Source organism: Oculina patagonica, chromosome 13 (genome assembly GCF_052425735.1).
Source record: "Oculina patagonica isolate OP01 chromosome 13, crgOcupat, whole genome shotgun sequence".
Taxonomy (NCBI): Eukaryota; Metazoa; Cnidaria; class Anthozoa; order Scleractinia; family Oculinidae; genus Oculina; species Oculina patagonica.
The window spans coordinates 15,463,634-15,490,345 of record NC_135770.1 but is presented as its reverse complement, the minus strand read 5'-3'; the positions used below and the strand labels follow the sequence as shown (position 1 = coordinate 15,490,345).

At 38.0% G+C, this 26,712-nt stretch overlaps 3 protein-coding genes and 1 pseudogene across 3 annotated transcripts in view; 2 read left to right on the top strand and 2 right to left on the bottom strand.

Annotated features, from left to right (window-relative positions):
* The window catches only part of LOC144634273 (dipeptidyl peptidase 3-like), a 28,316-nt gene extending 22,513 nt beyond the window's left edge, over positions 1–5,803 (bottom strand). The window contains exons 1-5 of the mRNA XM_078493184.1: positions 5,486–5,803; positions 4,427–4,516; positions 4,063–4,200; positions 2,566–2,640; positions 2,375–2,465 (exon numbers count right to left, since the gene is read on the bottom strand). Of these exons, the coding sequence (XP_078349310.1) occupies positions 2,375–2,465; positions 2,566–2,640; positions 4,063–4,200; positions 4,427–4,516; positions 5,486–5,776 (685 nt within the window). The 5' untranslated portion in view covers positions 5,777–5,803. The remainder of the gene's footprint in view (positions 1–2,374; positions 2,466–2,565; positions 2,641–4,062; positions 4,201–4,426; positions 4,517–5,485) is intronic.
* Positions 5,804–12,485: 6,682 nt separating this feature from the next.
* LOC144635290 (phosphomevalonate kinase-like) lies at positions 12,486–13,611 on the top strand. Its single transcript, XM_078494399.1, has one exon. The coding sequence runs from the start codon at positions 12,486–12,488 to the stop codon at positions 13,137–13,139; it is 654 nt and encodes a 217-aa protein (XP_078350525.1). The 3' UTR covers positions 13,140–13,611.
* A 1,095-nt stretch (positions 13,612–14,706) lies between these two features.
* LOC144635330 (retinol dehydrogenase 13-like) lies at positions 14,707–17,850 on the bottom strand. Its single transcript, XM_078494443.1, has 2 exons — positions 16,281–17,850; positions 14,707–16,174 (listed from the first exon to the last, which is right to left on the bottom strand). Exon 1 carries the CDS (start codon positions 17,842–17,844, stop codon positions 16,858–16,860), a length of 987 nt encoding a protein of 328 aa, XP_078350569.1. The 5' UTR covers positions 17,845–17,850; the 3' UTR covers positions 14,707–16,174; positions 16,281–16,857.
* Positions 17,851–21,389: 3,539 nt separating this feature from the next.
* On the top strand, positions 21,390–22,638 carry LOC144636657 (histamine H2 receptor-like; annotated as a pseudogene).
* The last annotated feature ends 4,074 nt before the right edge of the window (positions 22,639–26,712 follow it).

The following is a 26,712-nucleotide window of genomic DNA, read 5'->3' as shown; positions in this document are numbered from 1 at the left end:
CTAAACAGATTTCACATACTTCCTGCATTCCTGTTTCTGAAGAATAAAGAAAGGTTGCTGCAGTTTCCTTAAGAGAGTACCTAGTGCGCGTAATATGTGCACAGTTGAGAAGCGATTCCGCTTTTTTCCTGCTGTAGTGATTTTAGCTTGTGACAGAACTTCAACCCATCCACTGCCAGAGAGCCAGGTTCCGAAAACCTTTAATGCCGCCTGCTCGATGTGAAGACCACCAAGCATGACTCCCAGCTTATCTTCCTATGTACGATTCTTCTGAGCCCACTCGACTGTTTTTGCTAAAGCAAAGAGCGGCTGATCGCAAGCAATAACCACAGTATGTCCCGGACTTACGTACTCTACGGCTTTGCCAATAGCAGTTATAGTGTGAGTTATCATCGCCTCGGAATGAGTGCAATCTAAAAAAAGGCAGTAGAGAGCTTTTAACACTTGGAGGTACTAGCTCTATGGGGCTTGCCCGAAATATTCGTTTCCCCTAAGTGGTGCTTGCACGAAATATTCGTTTCCCCTAAGTGGCTTGTCCCCCCTAAAAGAAACAGCATTTTCTTCCCTACAGTCGTACTAGCAATACCACATCTCGAGCGCTTTTCACATCTCGAGCGCTTTTCAATATCACCAGCTGGTTATGCGATGCATTTCCTTCAATTTGTTTTTTCCTACTGAAGCGTTTTCAATGTGGTAGTATTTTACTACCTTATTGATACTTATGTTTGCAGGACTTAATTTTCGCGATTTTCGCAAATCGCGAAATTAAAGATCCCGCGACCCGCAAAAAATTTATTTTTAAAGATTTTTTATTTTATTTTTATGTTTTTAACGTATCTTTTGGCCAAAGTGCGAATAGTAAGTCCGGCGAATCGAAATATTCCCTTTTATTTCCATTTTCGCGAAATTAAGTTCTCGCAATATATAGTACGTGGTATGACTTAGCCCATGAAGCATTATGCCTCAAACGCGTCTGAGCAATTCTCTCTCCTGCATCATATCTGGCTATGGTAAGTCTATGTAAAGTTCTTTGGTCTCATAAAACTCTGCAAATCCTTTTCAAGGGTGAAATATCCAGCACCACGGTTGCTCCGTTTCGAGTTTGCTGGAAATTCACTATTCTCGCTTGTATGTTCTTGGCAAAATACGCATTTGCTTCAGCATTTTGGCCTGGTGATTTCTTCATATTTTTTTTTACTGGAAGACATAGCTGACTTAAAAAGTTTAAACAACAGCCCAGTAATACCAGCTGGTCACTGAAAATCCGTTAACAATTTTCCCAGTTTTGCCTGTGCTAAAATGCCACTGCGAAAATAATATTGCCAAAACACGGGCAAATGAAGACAATTTACCGGCAAGTAACAAATTTGCATACAATTTTTGCATGCATAATCATCCACTAGTTTTTGTATTTGTTTGTATGAATGGCTCATTAATACATCAAAATTTATTTTTTTAGAAGTAAATGTTTAAATTAATACCAAATTTTCACTTTTTTGCACAAATGATTGAGTCATTCCTGAGTTACTAAAAGATGACGAACGACTTCGCGGGGGGTCTCAGCGAGGAAAAACTTGAACACCATTTACAGTCAATACGGTGAAAACTGAGAGTGGTTCTATAGCAGAAGTTAATCACCATGCATATCTCTATTGATCTGCAAAATATGAGATTAGTAACAAAAATGACACAATTTTTCAGCTATGCCGCCGGACTATTGGGGATTAAGCATAGTTATAATTTCACCAGAATGGCTGAAAATTGAGCCTATCAGTAATGGAAACTGGATTCTTTTTAATGAGAATTTTATTATCCCCTGGGCAATTAATTAATTGATTGTGCTTTAAGAGGTACTGGTATAAAAGGGGCCAGTGGCCTGGCCATTATCCATGCCCAGTTGTCAATCAACAAACAAGATATAAACAGCTGTGAACAGGCTGCATTTTTTTGGCTTTTTGCTACATGTTTTTCTAAATGTATATATTTTGGTTTCATGAGATTTCCAAGCATGTTCAAACTATTAAAGAGAGAGAAATCAAAAAGTTATTACAGTGATCTTTCATACAGAAACATAGCAAAAGACATAGTGTTTCTAGTGTGGTCTGAGGTTCTCTGAAAACCCCCTTCAGTTGGTCATCCTCTGGAAGTCGTTTGAAAACCACTCATTTTGTAAAATGCTGAAACTTATCATTCTTAGAAAATGTAAATAGTTACATGTTTAAATGAGTTCATTTTTGAAGTGTGACCAGTACCCTCCTTCTCGATTTACACTGCTTTATGTGTTATTTAACCAACTTCATAATATTGATACGTGAAGAATTGTGACGTGGGTTACATTGTAGCTTGAATGCCGCTAAGACAGCATCAAACTTACCAGTTGTTACTGCAGAAGCCAAACGAAGAATGTATGTCACATGACCATCCTTTTCCTCCTTGAATAATCTAGTGTTGTAAGTCTCTATTTCCTGTCAGTTAAATTGATAAGTTGTATAGACTGATGAGGACTATGATCACAATGACAAGGAGGGTGAACCGGACAGAATAATAAATAAATATTGTAAACACCTTTTCTTTCATAAACTCTTGTACAAATTCAGCATCAGTCTTGACACAATTACTGGAATAATACGTTGAAAGACCCTAAAAAATAATGTAAAAACAGTGTGTTGAAACAAATAAAGCAGACATAGCTGGGGATGCAGCTGCCCCCGCCAGGAAAACTCAAAAAATAAGAAAACTAAAGAAAATAACTAAGAAAACTAAAGGTGTGCAGAGTTTGCCATGCAGACAAAAAATCCTAGTCAGATACGGCCCTGTACTGTGGTAAGGATACACATTGCAGGGTCCGAAATTAAATTTTTTACAGCGGCGCCACCCGGCGACCGGACCGAAAGTTTTAGTCGCCAGATGGCAACTTTTGGTCGCCAATGTTTTTCGATTGACTTTCCTTTTACACTTAAAAGACGAAACACTTCAATGTTCTTCTTGTGTAATTTTGGCCATAATTCATACATGTATGCTCAAAAACAGCTTACTTATACCACAAAACAACGATGATAATCACTCAAAGAAATGCTGTACCCTGCCTATAAGTAGAGTCTTAAAAAGTCTTCTTCATCGAATGTTAACTCTCTAACATTTAAACGGAAAATACTTTACAGTCTTACCCAAACATTCCGCTCTTTAATAATATAAAAAACATCATTTCCACCAACTTTCTGACATATTTCGACAGGTGGTTTTTCATTCAACACAGTGACAACAAGAACATGTTGCATTCATGGAACGTCGTAGCTTAGTAGCCTGGCATGTAATTGGAAATATCTAAATCTTCCACAAAGTTTTTTGCATCTGTAGCCTTACCAGTTTCAAGTAAATGACGGAAATATTTCAGCGTGTCCGCGGACATGACATCGCCAGAATGAATATTCATTGCATGGACCATTGCATGCGAAAGAAAGCACATGGCTGGGCGCGCCCGCAATAGCGTCGAGGGGAAAACCGCTGAGGAAAACAACATGGCGGCTCGCAATGTTCGAATCGTGTTGATCTCAGCTGTTGGCTGAGCTGTTGGGGAGTTTATACATTATGTAGCGAGAAATTTACTTCAGTGTTATCTCAAGGACATCACTAAGATAAAAAGTGAGTCAATAAATTGTTAAAAACGGCTCCAAATTTTATTTTTTAATTAATTTCTCTGAATACTCTTACAAAGCAACTTAGTCGCCAGTGGGCGATCAGTTGTGAAATTCTGGTTGCCAGCTTTCAATATTTAGTCGCATTGGCAACCAGGAAGGCGCAATTTTCGGACCCTTGATTGTAATGCATGTCACCCACCTCAAAAGAAAACTCTCATACTTGGACCTTCTCCTAATTTTTAATTTCCTTGGGCTGGGTTTGGCCATTTCCAGAACCACACAATGATTGCTTTGCAAATTGTGAGATCATAGCAAGGATTGTATCCAAAGGACTACCAGTACATGGTAAGTCCCTCCCTCCCTCCCCCCCCCCCCCACAACAAACTAAAACAGTCATAATTTGGTAAGTTAAAATGTATCTTACTTGTTGTCCAAGTCCTAGCTGTTGAGTCTTTGAGTTCAGGGTAAACGCTGTATCTCCACAATCATTCCATAGCTGCTCTACTCTTTTGGAGTTAAGTTCATAAGCTTTACTTGAGAACACTATTCTTTGAAGTTTTTCCTATGGCAGAAAAAAGCAAAAACACAAGGTCAGTCAAATTGTCAAAATGATACGTCACCTGACCAGGCTCAAATGGAAAGGAAATTAATGTCGTGTTTAACTGTAAATTTAAAACATAAATAAAGCAAAAATAACTTGCTATATGCCTGAGAAAATAACTCAAGGATTCTGGGTTAATCATTTTGCAACGAACAATTAAAAAAAAATGTTAAGAAAACATACATACCTTTGGTAAATCGGGGACAAACTTAGTGTCTCCAAATGACTTGTAGTTGCCTAGGTTACCATAGAAGGCAGCAGCGTATATCAAAAAATTCTGTAAAAAAATTACAATAAATGTATAGATATCTTTAATTGGTACTATAATGACCAAAAATACTCCTGGTCTCTTTAGACTTGGAACTTGGAACCAACTAACAAACAGCAAATAAATGCCAAATGTCAAGTCAAAAATTCCAACAAAAAATGGCCTAATTAATTTACTCTACTTTCGTGTGGCATAGACCCCAAGTGCACATTTCCTTGTGGTATTTTTGAAGGAGAATACTTCTTGTATTATCAGCAAACTGTGTTTGCTTTCTTGCTGTTAAACGGAGATTTCAGGTGAGGAGAGAGTGTTGAACTTTATCAGTTATTGGATTTCCGAATATAAGCGAACAAAATTCGAAATCAATGAAACAGACAGCTCTACATTCAAAGCGGAGTAAACAAGATGGCGTTTGACCTTAGTTCTACTAGTTCATACCCACGCCGAGTACCGAATGTCATTTATGAAACTGAATGAATGTGTGAATGTGACTCTTAAATGTAACACTAATTTGTTAAACAGCAGCAGCAGCAGCAACAACATGATATCTAAAAATAAATCGTAAGATTCCTGTAAGATCAAATTACAATTCTTGAGATTTTGGCGAGTCAGTCAAATGGCACGCTTCACAGTTTGTCAGCTACTTTTGTTTACGTTAACTTCCGCATGCATTGCGTGCCGTTTATTTGACTCACGTTTCAAAGAGAAGCCTCGCGCGTCACGCTTGCGTAAAAATCCCTCACGCTTCTCTTTGAAAATCATTGTGCTTACTTAGAGAAAACAAAAAACGGCTTCAGTTATAAAAGTTAAACGAACGATTACTAACAAGTCTATAAAAAGCATGCATGCTGTACATGTTCTGCCTGTTTCATTGCCCGTGTGAGAATATCCCACCGCGGAATTGTTTTCCAAAACTATCACAGAATTGTGAAATAAATTGATAATTTCAACAAAACAGTTTCAACGTTTCTAAAATACCTCAAATTCCTCCTGGGTTGGGCCATTTTCGGACGACAACGCCCGCTCTTTGAGTTCTTCGACAGACTCCGCATGGAACAATTGTTGTAACAGTAAAAAGATTCCGGGTGACTCGGGCGATGTTTGAAGCAGGCAAATAAGAGCACCATCCCACGAGGCTCGACAAAGATAATGAGCGTAGAGCTTTTCTTTTTCTGTAAGTCCAGAAAAAGCTGTTCTACAGTCCAGAAGATTTATATCAATCTCCCGAGAAATAATGTATTGAGAGTAGTCCTTCAAGTCCGAAGCCATGTTGATTACCGAGAGGAGCCTGGCACGAGCTGTGCTGCGGTGTAACGGAGAAGTCGCTTACCAAGCGTTCGGATATCGATAGTTCTTCGCTCGCTGTTTTTCGCGCTTGCTTCTCACCTATCCGAACGCCTGAACAGGATCAAACAAATGGCCATGCTTTTCCTGAAGTCCGAGGCATCATATGTGCCGGCGAAAATTAACAGGCGCCGAAATCGACAGGAAAAGTGCCGCAATTTCCAACTAACTTGGGACCAATCATGGCCTATACGGGGAGGCCTGCCAGAAAGGGGTACCTTTTTCATGCTTCAAGTATATAAAAGGGTAGGGATTTCACAAGTTTAGGAATATGAAAGGGTAGGGATATCGGTCATTTAGGTATTTAAAAGGGCTTTCAATTAAAATATTTCGAACAGACGCACCTTATGGCTGTATCATTTAGATTTAATAAACGGTACATAAAAATGGCATCAAGACTTCCTGTTTTAGGCCTATGCCATGTTTTTTAGGTATATGAAAGGGGTACTTTTTTCAGTAAAAGGTATATGAAAGGGATGCCTTTTCTGTCAAAGGGTAAGGGGTTGGACCTCGGGTCGGAGCCTCCCGATCCCCCCGTACAAAACGTTTTTGAGTAGCTCCCCCGGGATCAGGTGTTACTCGTGCGCAACGTCCAAACGTCTTGGCGAATCTTTCAACCACATACTCTTGTCTTTCACTGATAAATAAGGATAAATGCAGGGTTAATCTTTGGCTTTTCTTTCCAATACGTTTTCCGAATGGGCTTACATAACACTTAACATAACACAAACTTTATTTAAGCTCGAATTTCAGAGTAGCTTGACAAGCTAATATTTCCGAGAACAAACTATTTGATAACGAAAAATTAAAATAGAATTGCTATTTACATATTTACAATTGACTCATTTTAAATAAGACATAAGTACGGAGGTGGATCAAAGTCTTCCTATATTCCGCCCTATATTCCGTAGTTGCTCCTGTTTTGGTAAGTTGAGTAAATTTTTACAGTTTTGAAATCGAAAACCTTTCAACATTTTGAAGCATTGCCCCTCTCCCGATTCCTTGCAGCAGTAATATTGTTCGTCACGCCAGCGTTGCGTGACTTCGTAGCGGGCTCAGTTGGTCAGCGGGGTTCCATTATTTGACAGTAGATATTTCATATATATTTATTGTAATGTACCCGGATTAAAAATATAACACAAACAGCGGTGATAAACATTATGAAAAATCGCATTTTTATAAACTTGACGTTTCGTATGTTAAGCTACATACATTTAGCTTAGCATACGAAACGTCAAGTTTATAAAAATGCGATTTTTCATAATGTTTATCACCGCTGTTTGTGTTATATTTTTAATCAAGTTACGATGGCCTACAACCAAGAGTCTGTAATGTACCCTATTTTATATTTCTAAACGGGCTCCACGGTCAGCGCTTTGGAGCAGTCTTTCGCGCATTTTGCTCCATTTTCCCGCCTTTCGGATTACACCATAACTCAAGGAGACCAAACCGACTGACTGTCTTGTAGCGAGCAGGGAAAAAGCAGTGTAACAAGTCCTACACCAGTTGCCCTTTGCCCTTTGTGACCGTTGTTCATCTCTGTTTGTAAGGTAGTTTCAAATTAATATTCCTCTTTTCCTGTTTCTTTTATGAGACCACAAACTCGCTCAAGTACCTCTTCCACAAAAAACATCGGGAAAAAGTGAGCATTTTTATGTAACCCATGAGCACTTTTTTAAAAAATTAGCATTATTTTAGCACTTTTTTGGCAAAAAACAAGCACTGCTTTAAGCATTTAAAGGTTTTTTTACGAGCACTATCGGTAAGAGCCTAACCTGAACCGTTGTTTGCTGATTTCCCCAATTTTGAACCCAGCCCGCACTTCCGAACCCATGGTTACCCTAAGTATATCAAATGTGACCACAAGGCTCAGATATCAAAAGAAAACGCAGTCGGTGAGCGCAAGGCTTATATATCAAGTAAGCACAAAACGTGTGAGCGCAAACTTGATACATCAAGTAACTTACTTGATGTATCAAGTTTGCGCTCACACGTTTTGAGCGCAAGGCTTTTATATCAAGTAAGCAGAAAACGCAGTTTGTGAGCGCAAGCCTTATCAGCCTTATATATCAAGTGACAGTAAACGCCGGCAGTTTGTGAGCGCAAGGCTTTTATTTCGAGTAAACAAAAAAAGCAGTCTGTGAACACAAGGCTTTTAAAACGAGTAAGCACAAAACGTCATTTGAGTGCACAAGGTATCATTGAAGTCCCCGCGTGTATATTTATATAAGGGATTAAAAAATAGAAAATATATGAAGAAATATACAAGAAATGTATGGTAATACCCGATTTGAAGAAACTAGGCGCGCACGGTGGTCTCGGTTAATTTTGCGATGTTTTCGCCGCCATACTGCGAGCAACAAGCTGAAGATTTGCGACTGCAGACGAATTAAACCCCGAGGTTTTGTGAGACGTCCGGCTGCAACGCAGGCTAACGTCTCAAAGCTAGATAAGTTCGCTGAATTGAAAGACTCGTTTGTAAACCGCGATCGGTCAAACACAAATGACAACAGATCGAAAGACTTAGTCACGATCAAAACAGACTACCCAGCTACAACTCACAACTGAGATTTGCCATTTCTCGACGAAACACACTCCCGGAGATTATATTCAATTGTAAAAAAGATTTTACAAAAGGGATTGAGTACTGAGACTCGCGAGACGTTTTCGTCAAAAGAGGTGAGAAAATTTTGCCGCATCTTTGACAAGTCAGTCTCGATCAGTTGTCGAGACGAAGCCTGTGGTTTCCGCTTCCATGCCAAGAAAATTTAATGAAAACAGTTAGCTCCAGTTGTTCGATAGTTGTTACAATCATTTTTTCTTAGAAACGAATACGAGGACTTAAAAAAAGCGGCTGGAAATCGAGCCTAAAATCGATACCGCTAGACACTAATCTCATTACAATAAAATGTTAAAAATGTACAGCTAAAAAATAAAATCATTCTAAATATTAAAAAAGGTTACGTTAAAAAGGGTTCTATGTTTCAATAAAATTCTTCCAAGCGCGACGTTTTATAGCATCCTTAAAAATACTCAAACTATTAACATCTGTTAGGGTCCTTGGTAGTTCGTTCCAAAGCCGAGTAGCTCTGAATACAAATGACTGCTGTCCTGTAGCTGTTTTGAATAGCGGGACATCCAACTTGTTTCGGTGTCTTGTATTGACAGAATGGACGTCAGCTCTAACAATAAATTTGCTGCGCAGATATGCTGGGGCTTGTCCGTGCAAACATTTATAAGCCATTACAGCGTCTCTGACTTCAAGCTGCCAAGCAACCGACAACCAATGGAGTTGCTTTAACGTAAGGTGATGTGATCAAATTTCCTTGTTCCGGTGGCAACCCTAGCCGCAAAGTTTTGCACTTTCTGAAGTCGAGCAATGTTTTTCTTTGGTGTACTGGCCCAAACTGATGAACAATAAAACATTTTGCTGAAAACCAGAGAATTGATGGTGGTTATTAGCGTTGGTTTATCAAATAGATGTTTTACACGGTTTATTTGACACAAGCTAGCAGATTTGGACACTACAAGCTTGCAGTACATTTGGACACTGCGACTTTGGGACCCAAAGTCGCCGTAACTTTGGGCGATTTAAGGTGACTTTAGGCGATTTTAGCTTATTTTGTCCAAAATTACGGGCGATTCAAGGCGATTTTGGGGCGACTTTAGGTGACTTTGGGCGATTATAAGTGACCCTTTAGGCAATTTTAGGTGACCGACCTAAGTACAGTTGTGGTATACGTGTACATGGGAATCATCATGGTACACCATAAAGCGTTGTTACAGAAAATATCTATACTATCTATAAAGCAACTTAGAGCGACTTTGGGTGACTTTGGGCGATTTTGGGTCACAGAGTAGGCCTTCACTATTAAATAAGCATTAATTGTAAGATGTCTCACGGCTATAAAAGCACTAGAGTAAACATCCAAGAAAATTTCACATATTCACGCCAAAGACGGACGGTTAATAAAAAGTTATCATGCAGGCGCAAAAAAAGACGACATTTGCAAAATCAAATTCAAAGCAGGACTAGCCAAACGCGGGGGCAATGTTAGTGAGAACTACTCCTAGTATATCAAGTAAGCACAAAACGTCATTTCTGAGCGCAAAGGTTATATCGATAAAGCACAAAACGTCATCTGTATGCACAAGGTTTATATATCAAGTAAGCACAAAACGTCATTTGTTGGCGCAAGGGTTATATATCAAGTGACCACAAAACGTCATTTGTGGACGCAAGGCTTATAAAAAACCCGCGAGTAAGAACCTTACATTTAAGAACCTGTCAGTCTAAAATTTGCAAATTAGATACCATTTTTATAAGAACCTATGTAGCCTAAAATTTGAAAACGAGTTCTTTTTTTTTTCTAAAACTGATTAAATATGTCGACTTTTGTAAAAAATATAATTAGTCAACATTATGGATCATCTTTGGAGATACGTAACCAAGAAGTCTTATTAAGAAAAAGGCCGAATACACTCTTTTTTTATATAAGAATACAGTTTTTCCGACCCAGACTGAATATTCTTATTTTTCTGCCGATTTTAGGCTAAAAATATTCTTATGAACATTCTTAGAAAATACTCTTTGACATTTCCGTTTTTGCAAGTATTGGGTAATCAATTACAAGTGTTACAAATGATCTCATCGCATGACGTGACTCTCGGACTTGTTTTCTCTATAGGATAGCATTTAAAAATATAGATTGATTGACACTCGTAGCGATAAAAGTCATTAAGGAAAAATGTTGTAACTCGGTATTTATCAAGTTGTTCAGGATTTTTTGCTCAGATTTCTCTCGATTCGGAACGCGTCGTGTGTCTACTCAATGACAGTTTGGATGCAGGGGACCACGCAACGAAGAAAAAACTGCTTGGCTTCTCTGCTGCCGGATCTCTTGTTCAAGAAATGCTCGTACCAGACGTCACTCTAAGTGCTTATAAAACCAAATTGGTTGCAAGGCTGGTACAACGGCAGGAGGGCAAGATTTATTGGCCTAAATAAATCTTGCCCTCCTGCCGTTGTACCAGCCTTGCAATCAATTTGGTTTTATCTACTCAATGTACCAGGGATATTAAAGGATTTGCTCAAGAATTGTGGTCATGGATTTGTTTAAGGAATTAAGTCACTCTGACATTTTAACAAGTGTTTGGTGTCCAGATCTGTATCGTGTTACATTGTGCACATGTACCATTGCTTTTCGTTGCAGCCTGGCCGTTTTGGCTTTAAACAAAGCAATCCTCACAGAGATTAAAGTGACGGAAATGAAAATACCTGATTTTGTTTCAACTAAAAACTATATTCTTTTCAAAATCTCAGCCTCGGGTTTATTCTAAAAATATTCTTAAAAATTCGCAAATTTCAGCCTCGATATTCTTATAAACTAGATTCTTATAAAAAAAAGAGTGTATTTACTGATTACACTATGAGCGGTAAAGATTTAACTAAGAAATTTAGTAAAAGAAAAACGTAAAAAAAGACAAAAGAGTTACTGATAAACTTCGATCAACCATACGCGATATTGTTTCTTCAAGTACAACTAAGCGAAATACCTCCCCCGGAGGGGGAGTACCTCAAGTAAGCGAATCTCAGCAAAGCACCTCAAGGAAGCAAAGCACCTCAAGTAGGCCTTTTCAGATTTTGCTCCCAAAAAGCTAAAAAGTGCTCCCAAAAATGCCCAAAATATGCTTACAAAGTGCTCCAAAACCAAAATAGTGCTCAAAAGTTGCTCCAAAAATTAAAAAAGTGCTACCAACAAATTTTTCATTATTTGAAAGAAAAGATGCTATCCAATTTAGATTTGCAACTAAAAAGGCAAGTTTCCATTGAATACAAGTCAATAATTGCACAAATAACGAATAAAATAGAATAAATAAATAAATAAATAAATAAATAAATACATGAAATCGATGCTGTCATGTGATTTTTCTGCATTTTTAATGAGTTTGTATAAATTATGAGGGGTTGATGACGTAGGTACGGGGCCCTGAGGGCCGTCTCACACGTCCTACTTGTTGAATAAATTATTGTAAAACGTATAGATGCCTTAAACGTTATAGGCTACCCAATATTTGTAGTTACCGACGTACCACAGCCCACAGGAATGGATACCCAATCAACTGTCGAAATCACCAGTTTTAGCCCAGTTGAGATATTATTTGTAGTCACGGAAACTTGAAATTGCTATATAAAACAAAAAATCCAGTAATTTGCTTTAAATAAGCTAGAAATTGGCTTGTTTACCAAAAACGTTGTCAGAAGATGCTCTTCGGCCAAAAAAGACAAGTGCTCTCTGATCAAAATAGTGCTCCCTAAGCCAAATTGCGCTAAAAAAAAGTGCCGAGCACAATCTGGAAAGGCCAGTTAACCTCAAGGAAGCAAAGGAACTAAAGTAAAGCAAGCAAAACAGGTAAGGAATCCGAAAGTAGGCAAAGAACGCAAAATCAATCAAGTAGCTGATATTCAGATAACTTCAGGACTTCAACAACATTATCAACCGAATAACAACCTCGTCCCCAGGGCCTTCTCGGCGACGAGTTTCGTCGCCGAGAAGGCCCTGGGGACGAGGTTGCAACATTATCAGGGTACATTATAATTACCATATATGAAGTACCTATGCATTTGACCAAAATGGCGGACGTTAGAGGCCAACTTCGGTATCCTAAAGTTGTGTTTATTTTGAGCGGAAAACGAAAATCAGGGAAAGATTTTGTCGCAAACAAACTTAAAGAGGCCCTTGGCCATGATTGCTGCGAAATTATGAGGCTCTCAGGACCTCTGAAATATGAGTATGCCCGACAAAATGGTCTGGATTTTGATCGCCTGCTTGATTCTACAACTTACAAGGAATTTTATCGCCAAGATATGATTCGCTGGGGGGAAGAAAAAAGAAACACCGACCCTTCATATTTTTGCAGATTAGCTGTTAAGATGACATCATCTGGAAAAGAAAATGATTCATTACAAAAACCAGTATGGATCGTGTCTGATGCAAGAAGAACGTCTGACGTACATTATTTTAAAGAAAATTATGATCAAGTTGTACACGTGCGGATAAGTGCCTCTGAGGAAGTAAGGAAATCAAGAGGATGGATATTCACACCAGGTGTTGATGATGCTGAGTCTGAATGCGGGCTTGATGATGAAGAATTTGATTTTGTAGTTCAAAATGATGGTAATAATCATGAACAACAACTAAACAGTTTTGTCAATTCTTTACGGGAATACACTTGTTATTCTATTTCTAAAGAAAAAAAGAACAACACTTTGCTGGGAAACAGTTAGTTTTTACAGTAAAATAATGTTATTTAAAGCAATGAGCAAGTGTGCTGTGCTCTTTTCCATAAAGTTAATCAGAGTTAATCATTCAAGACTCAAAGATATTTATGCTGGTGAAATAAAAATAGAGTGTTGGAGGGAGACCTCTAAAAACCTAAACGCAGTGTTTTATTTCCTTCAAGTGTGACCCTTAACAGGACCTTGACAGCTAGAAATATTTGTGTTCTGTCCTATGCACCCTTAGTGAGACCTTAATCTGTAATTTAAACCAAATAGTTCGGCGGCTTAGCTCGAAATTTTAGTTGAATTGTGCACTTTTTGATACAAGCATGAAACTTGGCACAATGAAAGTGGTCACCAATAGAAGTTTTTTCAGATATAGTGCCAAGCCCGAAAAACACCGGTTTCCATGGAAACCTTAATTTATTAACCCTATTCAGACCGGTCTTTTTTGGATCTTTTCAGACCTCCGTAACTTCCAGAATATTTAAGCAATCACAATGAAACTTAGGGAATATATAGTATGTCCAAACACCTATCTTTGGATATACGTCACGTGGGAAGATGACCTCACATGACGTGACAATTACAGCATAATATCAAAACAGCCGCCATCTTGGATTCGCCATCTTGGATTTCGATTTTTTTCCAAAACGTCATAAAACCGCCCAAAATTACTGCAAAGTACTCAAAATTAATAAAACTGTGCTTAAAAGCCATAAAAAGATGAAAATAATTGCATTAAAATTATTTTTCATTAATTGAAACACAAAAATTGCAAAATTGGGAAAACATGCCTGTCAAAATGCCGTTGCCATGGTGACGTCAAGTTCCTGACACAACAACTTACCCTACCAAATTATTTCCAGATAAATTTTAGATAAACTCACAAAGTTTGGTAGCGTTTGGTTGAATCTTGAAAAAGTTATAAGCGTTCAAAGTCAGCGCGGGCACTTTCCGCCCCTCCCGGTCTGGATAGGGTTAAAATCAATGAAATTTCGTGAAATATTTGTTTGTCCTGGTTTATAGACAAATACTATTATACCAGGTAGCGATTCCAAGTCGCACGTACAAAATTTAGAATGAAATGCTGTAATTTGGACTGTTCACAGCCCTATATTTTCCTATTTTTCTTCTGTTAACGAACGGTTCACCGATCGCAAGAGACCTGGACGCTAGCGCAAAACGACAGACGCGAGGGAGCAGAGGGCGGGGAACGAAAAATCTTTTCCCATGCAATAATTTCCTATTGAATTATTGATATCAAACAGATGGTAAAAAATAACAATTGTAAGCCTAATTAAAAGCATTCATATCTGTATTTATGAATAAAAATCAACAATAAAAGGTTTATAAAAGTACAAGAAGAAATACTTTGTGGGGAGGGGTCAGGGGGGCCTCTCGGCTGAAAATTTCATTGCTGTTTACTAGCTGAAAATAGGAAATTGGCGTTGGCACTATATCAAGAATTGATTAGTATGCGAATGCTTGTATAATCCTGCAAAGTTTGGTGCTTATTAATTATGTATCAAAAATCGCACAATTCAGGAGCTAAGCCGCCGGACTAAAAGCACAACAAGCATCCCTATCACTTTCATATGTCAGTTTCCTCTGCCCCAGGACTCTGATAGTTTTCTTTCACATTGACCGACAAGAGATTTTACATAATGGATCCCTTCATTGCTATATCACCTGAAAGAATTTTAAATCAGTGATAAATAATATTGTTATCTTCTAGAAGTACATAACCTTCCTGAACTTACTTAACATGTATCAGAGTTTAAAAGAACAACAATCTTCAAAAATGATCTTTACTAGTTAAATTTGCTCCTAATTATATCATGTTATATGTCGTGATTGACTTGGCTTCCAAGTAACTTTTGTAATTTACACATAGTGCTAAGTATATTATCATCTTACAAGTTTTGTTAAAAAATAAATGAAAATGTTTACATTGTTCTAGTTACAGCAAGGAGCCCAGAAGTGTGACCACTTAATTAATTCACATTCTTTCATGTAGATTATCCAATCAGAAGGCAAAAATAGCCTATCCTCACCTTCTAATTGGATACTCTACACAAAAGAATGTGAATTAATTAAAAGTGATTACACTTTTAGGCTCCTTGCTGTAAGAGTCTGTATTTTATTGATTATACACTCTTGGCATTGTGGACCCACCTCATAGTTTTTTGAACAACTGGGACCTTATATATCAAACACAAGAAACAGTGTTTAATTGGTATATCGAAACACAGAGTAGAGAGTTAAAATGGGATGCGCAGGAGAGTATTTTTGATGAACTTTGAGGTGTTTGGATAGCCAATGAAACACTGTCTCTAGTGTTTGGTATATCTTCTCAAATTAAAATAAAAACTATGGAGTAAACAGAAAAATAAATTCATAAATATCTATGCTAATTAAGACTGGACTTCAAAACCTTCTTGATGGTTATGATTTTCTATGTTTTAACTTATTGAATTATTAATGATTTTCAGAAGGTTAAATCCAAATCTCAGGTGAAAACAGTTTTAACTTGATGTTAAAAATTCGAAGCTAGGTATGGCCAATGGCTAACCTTGAGTGACTTGGTTAACTCACTAACCCCAGATTAAATGAAGGTAAATTGAAACAAATTGGCAAACTTGTTGTTTCTCAATGTTCTGGGTGAAGTCTTCACTTTTTAATACCTCAAATAAATTTTTAAGGGGTTTATTTACAACTCCACATTGGAAGACCCAGCATTTTATCAAGATAATATTGTAAAATCTCTTTTGCTATATTTAAGTTAGAAGTTTCTTCTAATTTCCAATTGTAAACAATACTTTCCAAGTCAATCAAATAATTTTGCTAAATTGATGCACTTTGAGTCCAAGCCTTTCAGTACTTAACCCACACATGCTGACTCTTCCATAAGCTGAGCTTGATGCCATAAATTTAATATTCTTTAACCTAACACTACCGGTGTACTTAACTTCTAGTTTACTTATAAAAGTCCACATAAAGGGAATCTCTGAACGTTTCTTACTTTGTAACTTATCTTTCTTTGTTTAAGTGTCAGACACTACATAGTTCAGTTTGTTGAGCTACAATGTAATATGTCATCAGTGTTAATGTTTTTCATGCCAAAGGCAAGAAAATTGAGAATACAAAGTGAGCTAGCCAGTTGTCAAGTGTTTACTTGTTGTAAACACAGACCATTCATTTCTGAGAAGCAGCGGTTATTGATTTTCTGGAGCCGGACACTATCTTAACCTTAGAAAAGAAATCAGACTTCAAGACAACCTCTCAAAAAAATTGAGACACCAATAGTTATACCATTACATTTTAGCCGGTGCCAGCCTCTTGGTTAGAAGGGAGAGCAGGAGAGAAAGCGAGCCAAGAAAAAAACAGTTCCCCCTATTCTCTCCTTCGCAGTCTTTGGCTTGCTTTGCTCCGCTGACCAAGAGCCTGGAACAGGCAACTTAAATTTTGACTTAAATTCTGTGACATGCACATTTTATGAACGACCATATTTCCATTTCTTATAACATTCAAAGAAATGCAATATTCAAGGCATGCAATTTGCAACTACATTATATAACAACTGTCCCCCGACAGGTCTCCCCATAACAGAGGTATCCTGAAGTAGGGGGCCACAGTACATTTCTCTAAAGGATGTATGTGAGACTATTCACTTACTTTTTTCAGTTTATTAGACTTAAATTTATGGAGAAATATTTATTCATTACATTCCAACAGTCTTCTCTAATCCAACCAAATCTGCACTAACTTCCCACAGTTGTTTGGCTGCTTGATCATCTTTTGCTTGCTCAGCAGGTTCCTTGGGCTTGCAGTCACTGTAATACAGTCCAGACTCAACATCATCAGCTACAGCACAGTGGATTGTTGTATGTGCACCTTGACGAGGAGTTTTAAAAAACAACCACGTGATGGGAGCAAGAGTAAGTGACGCCAGTTTGGACTTGCCAAAGGATGTATGGCGAGCCAATTCTGTTTTCACAATGCCAGGATGTACAGCAGTGACTAAAACATCAGTATCTTCTAGTCTTTTGCTTAACTCGCGAGTAAAAAGTATGTTAGCAAGTTTGCTCTGGGCGTAGGCCGGTCCCGGGCTGTAGTCATGTTCGCTCTCTAAATCATCAAAGCGTATTTTCCCGCGGGTGTGAGCCAAGGAACTGACATTAATAATACGGCTGACTGTTGATCTTTCTAGCATATCAAGCAAGAGATTTGTAAGAAGGAAGTGACCTAAGTGGTTGACGCCAAACTGCATCTCGAAGCCGTCCTCTGTTTTCCAATATGGGCAACGCATAATACCAGCATTGTTAATAAGAATGTCTAATCGATCTTCGCTTTGGTGAACTTCCTCAGCAAAATTTCTAACAGACTTCAGCGAAGCAAGGTCGAGCTCCTTCACAATCACCTTTTTATTACCGGTCGCCTTTTGTATTTCCTCAGCAGCTAGCTGTGCTTTCTTAAGATTTCTGCAAGCCAAGATGACACGAGCCCCCTTGCCGGCCAAGTCCAGGGCAGTTTCTCGTCCGATTCCTGTGTTTGCCCCAGTCACGATTACTGTCTTGCCGTCTAGTTTCGCTTTACAATTGCACACTCCACCGGCAAAGTAATTTTTGAGCAAGAAAATGCCACCAGCACAAGTAGCAATAGTTGACAGAGGTCCAGCTATCTTCCAGATACTCTGTCGAGACGCCATGTCGAGTGTCTTGACCTGGTTTTGACACTTACATTGTCGCTTACATTCACGGACAGTGCCTTTTACAGTTGCCCGCTGATAATGGTGTCTGTAGATTCAGCATCTGGACTCACAGGCGCGGCGCGGGCCGCGGGCTTATACATGGCGCGGGCGACGGCGGGGGCACGACGCGCTGACGAAGCAGCACTCACCGTGCCGTTACCCCTGATCACCCCCGGCTTGTTGTAAAAAAAGTTTGAAGCAATGTTAGATATAACGTTTCGCTATTTCTCCCCACAAGAGTTTAATAGGAACAGTAATCGATAACTACTGAAATTTTTTAACCCGCATTTGTTACAGTAATCGATAACCAATCTAAAGATTTAGCCAAGCAGAGCTCCACACTTAGTTTTTTTAAATGGCTGCTCCTACCTTATTTTGATTCTGAATTTAAACGATAATAAGATTATAATTAAATGAATAAATAACAATTTAAGGGTTTCGTTGCAGACCAGCGGTTGTTGGACATGTAAAGTCCGATAGTAAGTTTAGATGAGAAAATAGTCCTCAACAGAAGCTCCTGTGTCTCCTGTCCTCAGTTGGACCAGCTAAGATTGATTATTCTGAAGAAATACCTTATGAATAGATTTTAAAAAGCGTTTCAGAGCCTCTAAGCTTCAAAATTTTCTCCTTTTTTTGGGGGGGGGGGGGGAGAAGAGGGGTGGGTGGCATGCGCTCAGATCCCCCTGGACGGCCTGGACGGCTCGTGCCTTCGGCGATCGCAAATCTTGCAAGATATTGCCCTGAAGTGTACTGAAGGGATTTCAACTAAGTAAAGTTTTCAGTCTTGTCATGTTTTCTTAGCAAAGAAGAGTCCTTCAGTTTACAGGTGTAATAGAGGCCCGTAGGTTGGGGGGGGGGGTTCGGACGAAACCCCCCCCCCCCCCCCCACTGACTGAAAAAGTCCGGTTCACGTAATGATGTTAGGCCTTTCTCGATTATGCTAGCATTTTTTTCGGCATTTTTTGGGAAAATGAGAATCTTTTTTTTCGTTTTTTCTTGAAAAAGAACTGCTAGCTAGCATTTCTGTTATTTTTCATGACTGTGTTCCAGATTTCAGCACTCAGAACTCAGAAGGATAAATAATCCTAAAGTTTCACAGTTTTGATTACTTAATTTGATTGTTTTCTGTCTGTTTCGACTGTTTGTGCGTTGTGTTACTTGTGTACTTGTGTTGTGTTACTTACGTGTGTGTTTTTTTAATTTTTTTTTTTAATTTTAATATTTTTTTTTCTTATTTTTATAAACAAACAATTATTAAGTATCATCTGTTGTTGATATGAGCATATAATGTAAGAGTTCGTACGTTTTGTTTGAAATAAAACAAAGCATTCTTTGGAATTCAAGTGCCATTTTTTAAAGAAATCAGGCATTATTTTAGCATTTTCTTGGCTTTATGCGAGAATTTCTAGTAGCATTAAATGCCAGTTTTACTAGCATAATCGAGAAAGGCCTAAATGATATAGCATAATGTCCGCTTTCAAAGAATTTTCACTGACGTTATTGTATTCAGGAGTGTATTTATTTTCAACAAAAATAACATAATAAACTAGTAACCCTTTCACCTGTATTTCCCTCTTTTTCGGTTTTTAGTCTAGGACAAAATAAAGGCAGATCGTGACACTAATGCATCTCATATTGATTCCGCTGATTTGAATATTGCGGCCCGTTTTACAAATTTCAATTGCAACATGTTCAACAAGTTCTGAGAATTCGGAAGGGTAGGCTTAAGCAAATCGCTTAAAATCTAATTCAAGTATGCAAAAGTCTCATTTTAAAAGCCCTCAACACCTGCATATTGTGGCAACTAAATGCGAGCATCGATGGGTAAAGTCGCTTGCCTAACTTGCTCTTCAGTCTATAAATCCATTATGAAAGTAAGCTGTTTAGCTAGCTTACACCCCAGAGACAAGTACTCGCCAGCCTATAGGCTAGTACTTTAGGGCATACAAAATTTTCGGCATCGTATTTTACACTTGTACTTTTAAATGCATAATAAAACAGTTCAGGCTGGAGCTTTTTTGATCAAGATAAAATGAAAAGCAATATTTACTTGTAACGGATCACATATCTCTACCTTTTTGCGATGAAATCAAGGTTTATCTCGCAAGTGAAAACTCCGGATCAATGCAAACACGTACAATGATACACGTTAAAGACAAACTCGTTTATATGAGAATAAGGGAAAATTAGTGCGATCCTCTGTTGTGAGATCTTAGACTTTATGTGCTGTCAAGATACAAGTAAAATCACCAAAAAGTAAAAAAGAAGACCTTTTCAAGGGTCTTTATCTGAAAAAATTTTTTCCCATGAAAGCAATCCCCCCTCGAAGGCGGCCCTTACCTGCTTACAGACCAGTGACCAGGTCTACAGCTCTTCAAAAGGTTGGCTTTGTAACGCCCCTGATAACATTTCGTGTGCACTGGTAACGTGAATAAAGAGAAAGTCACTAAGCAAATGTTCACTCTACAACTGTTTGGTCCGTTTCAGGAGAAAACGAACCCACCCAAGCAAGAACCAGGCTACAGGCCTGTAATATGTAGGAAGCTAAGGACAAAAAGCGGAAAGCAAGTGATCACATGAAACTAGTTGTTAACTACAATGCTGACAGTTCGCTAAAATGGACGAGTTTACAATGCTCATCAATTTAGGGTCCATAATAAGCTTTTGATTAAGTTTGTGAATATTCGTTTAAATAAAAACAGCTGTCCTAGATTGACTATGTGTTAATTAAAAAAAACTCGGACAAAATGAAGAGCACTTTTAAACAAATAGTGAAAAACACAGATATTATAAAATTGTTGGCAAGAATAGAAATCGCCGTTGTAGACAAAAAAGACGTTTAATCTTTATTTAAAGATTTATAACTTTAAAAAGTTATGATTTTTAACTTTATTTTTAATTTTTGTCGTTTGCTAAAATTGCCATAGGAATAATACTTTTCCTTGTAACATTACTTATTTTAATTGTTGCATGTTTTAGGGAGATTAAAAACTTGTCATAGCATTTTAGATTAAAGTGTTTAATTGCCTCCTTACAATCTTGTCAGTACCTTCAAATGATTGGTTAGCTATATTTAAACATCCTGTCTTTATTCGTTTCAGTTTGAATTAACCAATAAGATCCAATAAGTGACCCTCTTCTACCGGAATAAGTAAGTGAATACAGCACGACTGCCGTCGCCCGATATTTTGTTCGACAAAATAATGAAAAATATGTCGGTGGTTGTCGTTTCATAATCTATTTTTAAAATGTCAAAAACACAAATGAAAAAAGCAATAGCTCAAAATTGTTTCCAAGGGCTTGTTTGGTTAATATTCATTATAAACGCGATTGTTTCTAAATATCGTGGGGTAAAAAATACCGATAAAATCCCACACACAGACACTGTTCATTTGTCAATATTTTCTACCAACGCAAAGCATTTGCATTTTAACCCGAGGTCATGTGTACATCATCTCGATGATTCCAGTTTCATCTATATGAACATCTGAACAGAACAGCTCCCAGAACGTCTAAGCAGAACAACCATTGAACCCGTCTCAAGATGGTGTTTGGAGGGCCTTTAGAATGCCGCAATTCAACTGCACCTCAAACGCTTTCATTCATCTCGTCTGCAATGTCTTCAATCCTTATGCTAATCACAGTACCTGGAAACGTTCTTGTTTGTCTGGCAGTTGTCAAAGATCCATACAAAACATTGCGATCGCCCTTCAATCTGTTCTTGTTGAACATTTCAGCGGCTGATCTTGTTGTAGGCCTGGCAGTGCTTCCTTTGTCCATAGCGTACCACACATTGGAGGGAATGGGTATAATGTACAGTGCATTGACAAAAGCTTTACATCTTTCGTTCTTCATTTCATGCACAGCTTCTGTATTGGGTATCGCAGCTTTGAGTTTGGATCGCTACATTTGTGTTACGTCTCCCATGAAATACCGCCTAAAGTTAAAATCTTTGCACGTCAAGAGAGCGTCTCTGATCATTTGGCTAGTTTCAGTAGTTTGTCCTTTCACGTATCTTTATGTAGAATTTATAATATATACGTTCGTGTTTTCTAATGGAACCCTTCTTTTCACATTGCTTGTTTTGGCGTTTGTTAACCATAAGATCTACCGCAGTCTTCAATCTCAGCGAAAACAGCTACAAACTCTTGTGGATGGCGAGAAGTTAAAATCAAGTCTAACCCAGCGAGATGCAAGAGTGACGAAGACATTTCTGTTCTTTCTTGGTGCCTTTCTGGTCTTAACCTTACCTCCATTGTCATTTAGCTACGTGTTAAACTTCTGCTCATCTTGTGACTGTCAAACAATTCATATCTTCAGAGATCTCCAGTTTGTGTCTATTTTATTTCCCAGCTCGGTAAATCCTTTTATTTACGCGCTAAGGCTGCCAAACTTCAGAAAAGCCATAACAGTGATATGCTGCAAAGTTGTGCAGAATCAGTTCGTCACCAAAAACCCTCAAGTTCCAATGTGGGATTCTTGTTCAAGTGATGTGCTCAGCAGACAGTCTAGAAAACCATCGTCTTTACCTGAGCTTAGATCAGTTGCAGATACACTTGTCATTGAGGCAAACGCAAACATTGATGTAACGACAAGGCTTGGCCGATGGAAGGGCACCGCTAAAGTGTCGTTTGATGTGGATGTCAACACTTTGCATGTTGATAGCAATTTATATTATGAAGAGCAAACTTCAAGCAGAAGGGAACATGGAATCTCACATTATATTGTTACAGAGTCACTACAACAATATGAATAAATTATCAGGAGAAGTTGTAACAAATTTATTATTGAATTTTCTTCCGCATTATGTGAATACACAACGATAAAGTCCAAAACAATTAATGTATTGATGAATTCCGAAATAACTTACATTCATTTGAACAATATATTTCTGGCCTAACTAGTTCGCTGATCAATTCAGCAAGTAAATATACAGAGTTAAAAAAAATGAGGAATTGAAAACATTAAATTGGCAATGGGGCTAAAGACTAACTCCTGCAACGAAACATATTACTAACATATGATTGAATTTTGTTTCCGCGACTATTTTTTAATAATCTTTTTAAAAAGAAAAGATTGCAAATAAGACTTTGAAATGACACTAAAATTCGTGGGAAATTGAGCCTATGGAAGCAGAGTTAATAGAGGGCTTAGCAGGATCAAATATTCACCGCTGTGTCTTGGATCTCATCTAAAGACGTCACTGTTATGCAGCATACAGCTGTATGTAATCGGAATTGTTGTTACGATTACCATTTTAGACAAGTCTCTCTTGTTTAATTTTTAAGACAAAAACAAATGAAGTGTTAATCAGAAGCTCATCTATCTTGTCTTTGACGACAGTACAGTGATTCTCTTCTGTTCACATTCTTCTTTCAATCCTAGGTTATTTTTCTGCAGCAATGAGCAACTGACAGTGTGAAAACTACTTCTTGTACATGAGTCACTAAAGATTTGTTTTCGGAAAAGAAAACTTCCAAAAAAATAAAAACACAAAGAAATTATTCTGAGATCGGCCGAACTCAAAGAAGGCAGCTAATTAAATATTAATGTAGGACTAAAAGGTTGAGCTCCCGTTCAAACAAAAGTGCAGGTGTTCAAAGTCACATCGGTAAAATTGTAGCTTTGTTTTCATTCAAATTGAAAAGAACAGCTGAGCAGTAAACATTTAAAACTTAAAATTCTGGATGTGATAATTGTTTTAATCGGAGCTGAGGATGTAAGGAGAAGTAATCCTCTTGTAACGTTTCAAGTCTTGAAAAAAATAAGAAGGGACAATACCAGAAACAACAGGTAATTACACAATTATTGGAAAGGGGTTTTGAAGAATAGTGCCTCAGTTCCAATACTTTGAGATAATTCCTTTTGATTAAATAATTAATTTTCTTGGCAGATTGGAGAAGTTTGAAATGCCCAGTCACATGAATCCTTTTAACCCTTCGCCGGACATTTTCTTCTTGGAGGCTCTGCATGGGGTTCAACTGATAGCTGACAATTGGTCAAAATTTAAACTGCGTTTTTTAACTGACAGCTGAGATATGACACCTGAAAAATTTCACTGATACCCGAGAAATGGGCTGAAATTTTAACTGAGAACTGAGAATCAAACAACCCCAGGCCCAATGCAGCGTTGCAGACCCTCTTCTTGGTTTTATCAATTAGGGTAAAAAAAAAGGCTCAAAATATTCCGCACGGCATAAGCTATAATTTGTAAATATTTTCGCAGAAAATTTGCATTTGAAACTTAAGGTCATACAGGCTAAAATGCTTTTCTTGTACTTCATAAGTACCCGATGAAAGGACATCTGGATTTTTGCGATGTTCTCACTGAAAATCGCCGATCGAGTACCTTGTCAGAGGGTGTCAATGGGGTTAACTGCTTAGCGTATAAAGGACTTTTTTCGCTATCATAAGCGCATAAATTACAAAATATTAACTGACAAACGTATAACAGCATGTGATTTTAAAGCGTATATGGAGCAAAGTCGACCAATAAAAGTTAGAAATTGATAAAAAATCAAAGTTTCTTCCAGCAACCTCATGGTAATTCGATGAATAAAGTTCCGAACTTCGCATTTTTTTCTAAATAAGTGTCCAATAAAGTAATGCAATCTCACTTCATTTGCCTTTGAATGCTTTATTTCCGCGTGAGTTGTGTCATTGATGGCTCGTGCTCTCAGGCGTCGTAGCGCTATTCAAATTTTTACCTCCAAAATATTTACCGGCTAGTGTATTACCTTTGATACTTTTAAGGACTTTTAAGCATTAAGTAAATTTGTTTAGTGAATATGTTTACTTTTCTGTTAGCACGTATAGCGTTATTTTTGAGCAGCGGATAAATTTTGAGAGAAAGATACTCCCGAGCACTTTGTGTTTCTGCTCGACTCAAAAAGTAGAAAAACAGATGACGTGACACGAGGTGACGCAGGCCCGTAACCAGGATTTTGCATGGGGGGGGGGGTGCGTCTGAGGGCCTCCGACACGAAATCATGAGCGCCATAGGCGCGACGTAAGGGGGTCTGGGGGTATCCTCCCCCAGAAAAATTTGAAAAAATAGGTTATCTGAGACAGCATTTCGTGCGTTTTGAAGACAGTTTGTTAGGAAAAAAGGCAGGTCTCACTTTGTTTGCCTTTGTTTTATTTTTCCATGGGAATTGCGTCATTGATGATTCGTGCTCTCAGGCTTCGTAGCGCGAATACAATAAATTGTAACCTTTGATCTTATTTAATATTAGGTAAATTTGTTTTGTGAATATGTTTCCTTTTTTGTCAGCACGTATAGCGTTATTTTGAGCAGCGAATCAAATTTGAGAGAAAGATGCGCGTTTCTGCTCGACTCAAAAAGATGAAAAACGTATGACGTGACACGAAGATAATGTGACGCGAAGCTAAAACGTACATGAATGTTGTATTTACTAAAACGCGTCACCTGGCAAGCGTAACTGCATGTAGCTTATAGCTGCTATCAGTAATGTCACAATTTTACATCATTTGCCTTTGAATGTTTCCTTACGTGAATGGGTCATTGATAGCGTATGCTCTGAGGCCTTAATCCCTGAAAGAGAGAGATCCTGGGAACGAGGTTGGAGAATAATTTGTTTTTGATTGACGTGTGCCGAATGGCGTTTTAAACAACCATTCTGTTAGGACGTTTAACGTGAAATGCATGAATTAATTGCGGTTTAATATCAGAATGGAGTGAGCGAGTGGTCGAGTCAGGAAAACACGTCACTTCGAGAATGATCACTACACCTCATTACCATTCGGTAAAAAAATGAAGATTATCGAAGAGTATGACTCTGACTCTGATTCCAGTTTATCTTTGTCTCACTTGTCTGAGGATAATGATAAGGAGAGTGATGCTCTGGTTCCTCCCATCTTGACAACTCGAAATGGAAGACAAATTAGGGCAGTAGTTAGGCTGGATTTGTAAAAAAACAAACAGTATTCTTCATTAGCTGATTTGATGTACTGTTCAAGGACATTGCAAGCTGGAAAAAGTGCGACAGCACTTGGGCAACACCCACCACCCTATAAACGTCTGCAGGACTCAAAATGATGTCAACTAACTGACTTACGATTTTTTTTTGCTGCTTACTGACTATGAAGCGTTTTTTAAGCTGTTTACTGACTAAGGACCATTTTTTTTTCATTGTGTCTAGATACCCGGCAGCCGGGAAGTGTTTTCAAAATACTACATACCCGGCAGTCTGAAATTATTCTAGAATTTCCACGGAAAAACCAATCCAATCCTCCTCAAAACTATAGATCTTTGCTTAGAAATGCCAAGCGATTTCAATTATAGTTTTGGCTTTGTGTTTTGGGAAATTTTCGAGCTTGGGCATACTACAAAATCTTGATTCTTCGACACTTTAAAAAAATTCGTACTCTGACTCCGGTATCAACTCTTATAGAATAAATTCTACAAAAACTGAAGTTGAAACCCTGCGAGAGTATTCGATATTTGCTGAGAAATGCGAAGCGATTCTAAATAATGTTTTGCTTTTGTTGTGGACGAATTCTCTTGGCTTCGGCGTACTATAAAATCCTCGACTCACGGGCACGGTTGTTCAAAAGACTAGATACCCGGCAGTCAAAACTTCATGAATAATCAATACATTCAATATCCACAAAAATGATCATTGAAACCTAGCTCCCGAGAGTATTTCAGTATTTCAATTTTCGGTCGGAAATACCAAGCGAGTTTTTACAATGTCAGTTTGGTTTTGCACAAATTGTACGAACTTTATGTGACTCACGGGCACGATTTTTCAAAGACTACATACCCGGCAGTCAAAAATGCTTCCCGTTCCATCAAAATTTCCA

Excerpts from the sequence above, each read along its gene's own strand:
- LOC144635330 (XM_078494443.1), bottom strand. The coding sequence starts at position 17,844 with ATGGCGTCTCGACAGAGTATCTGGAAGATAGCTGGACCTCTGTCAACT.
- LOC144635290 (XM_078494399.1), top strand. The coding sequence starts at position 12,486 with ATGGCGGACGTTAGAGGCCAACTTCGGTATCCTAAAGTTGTGTTTATT.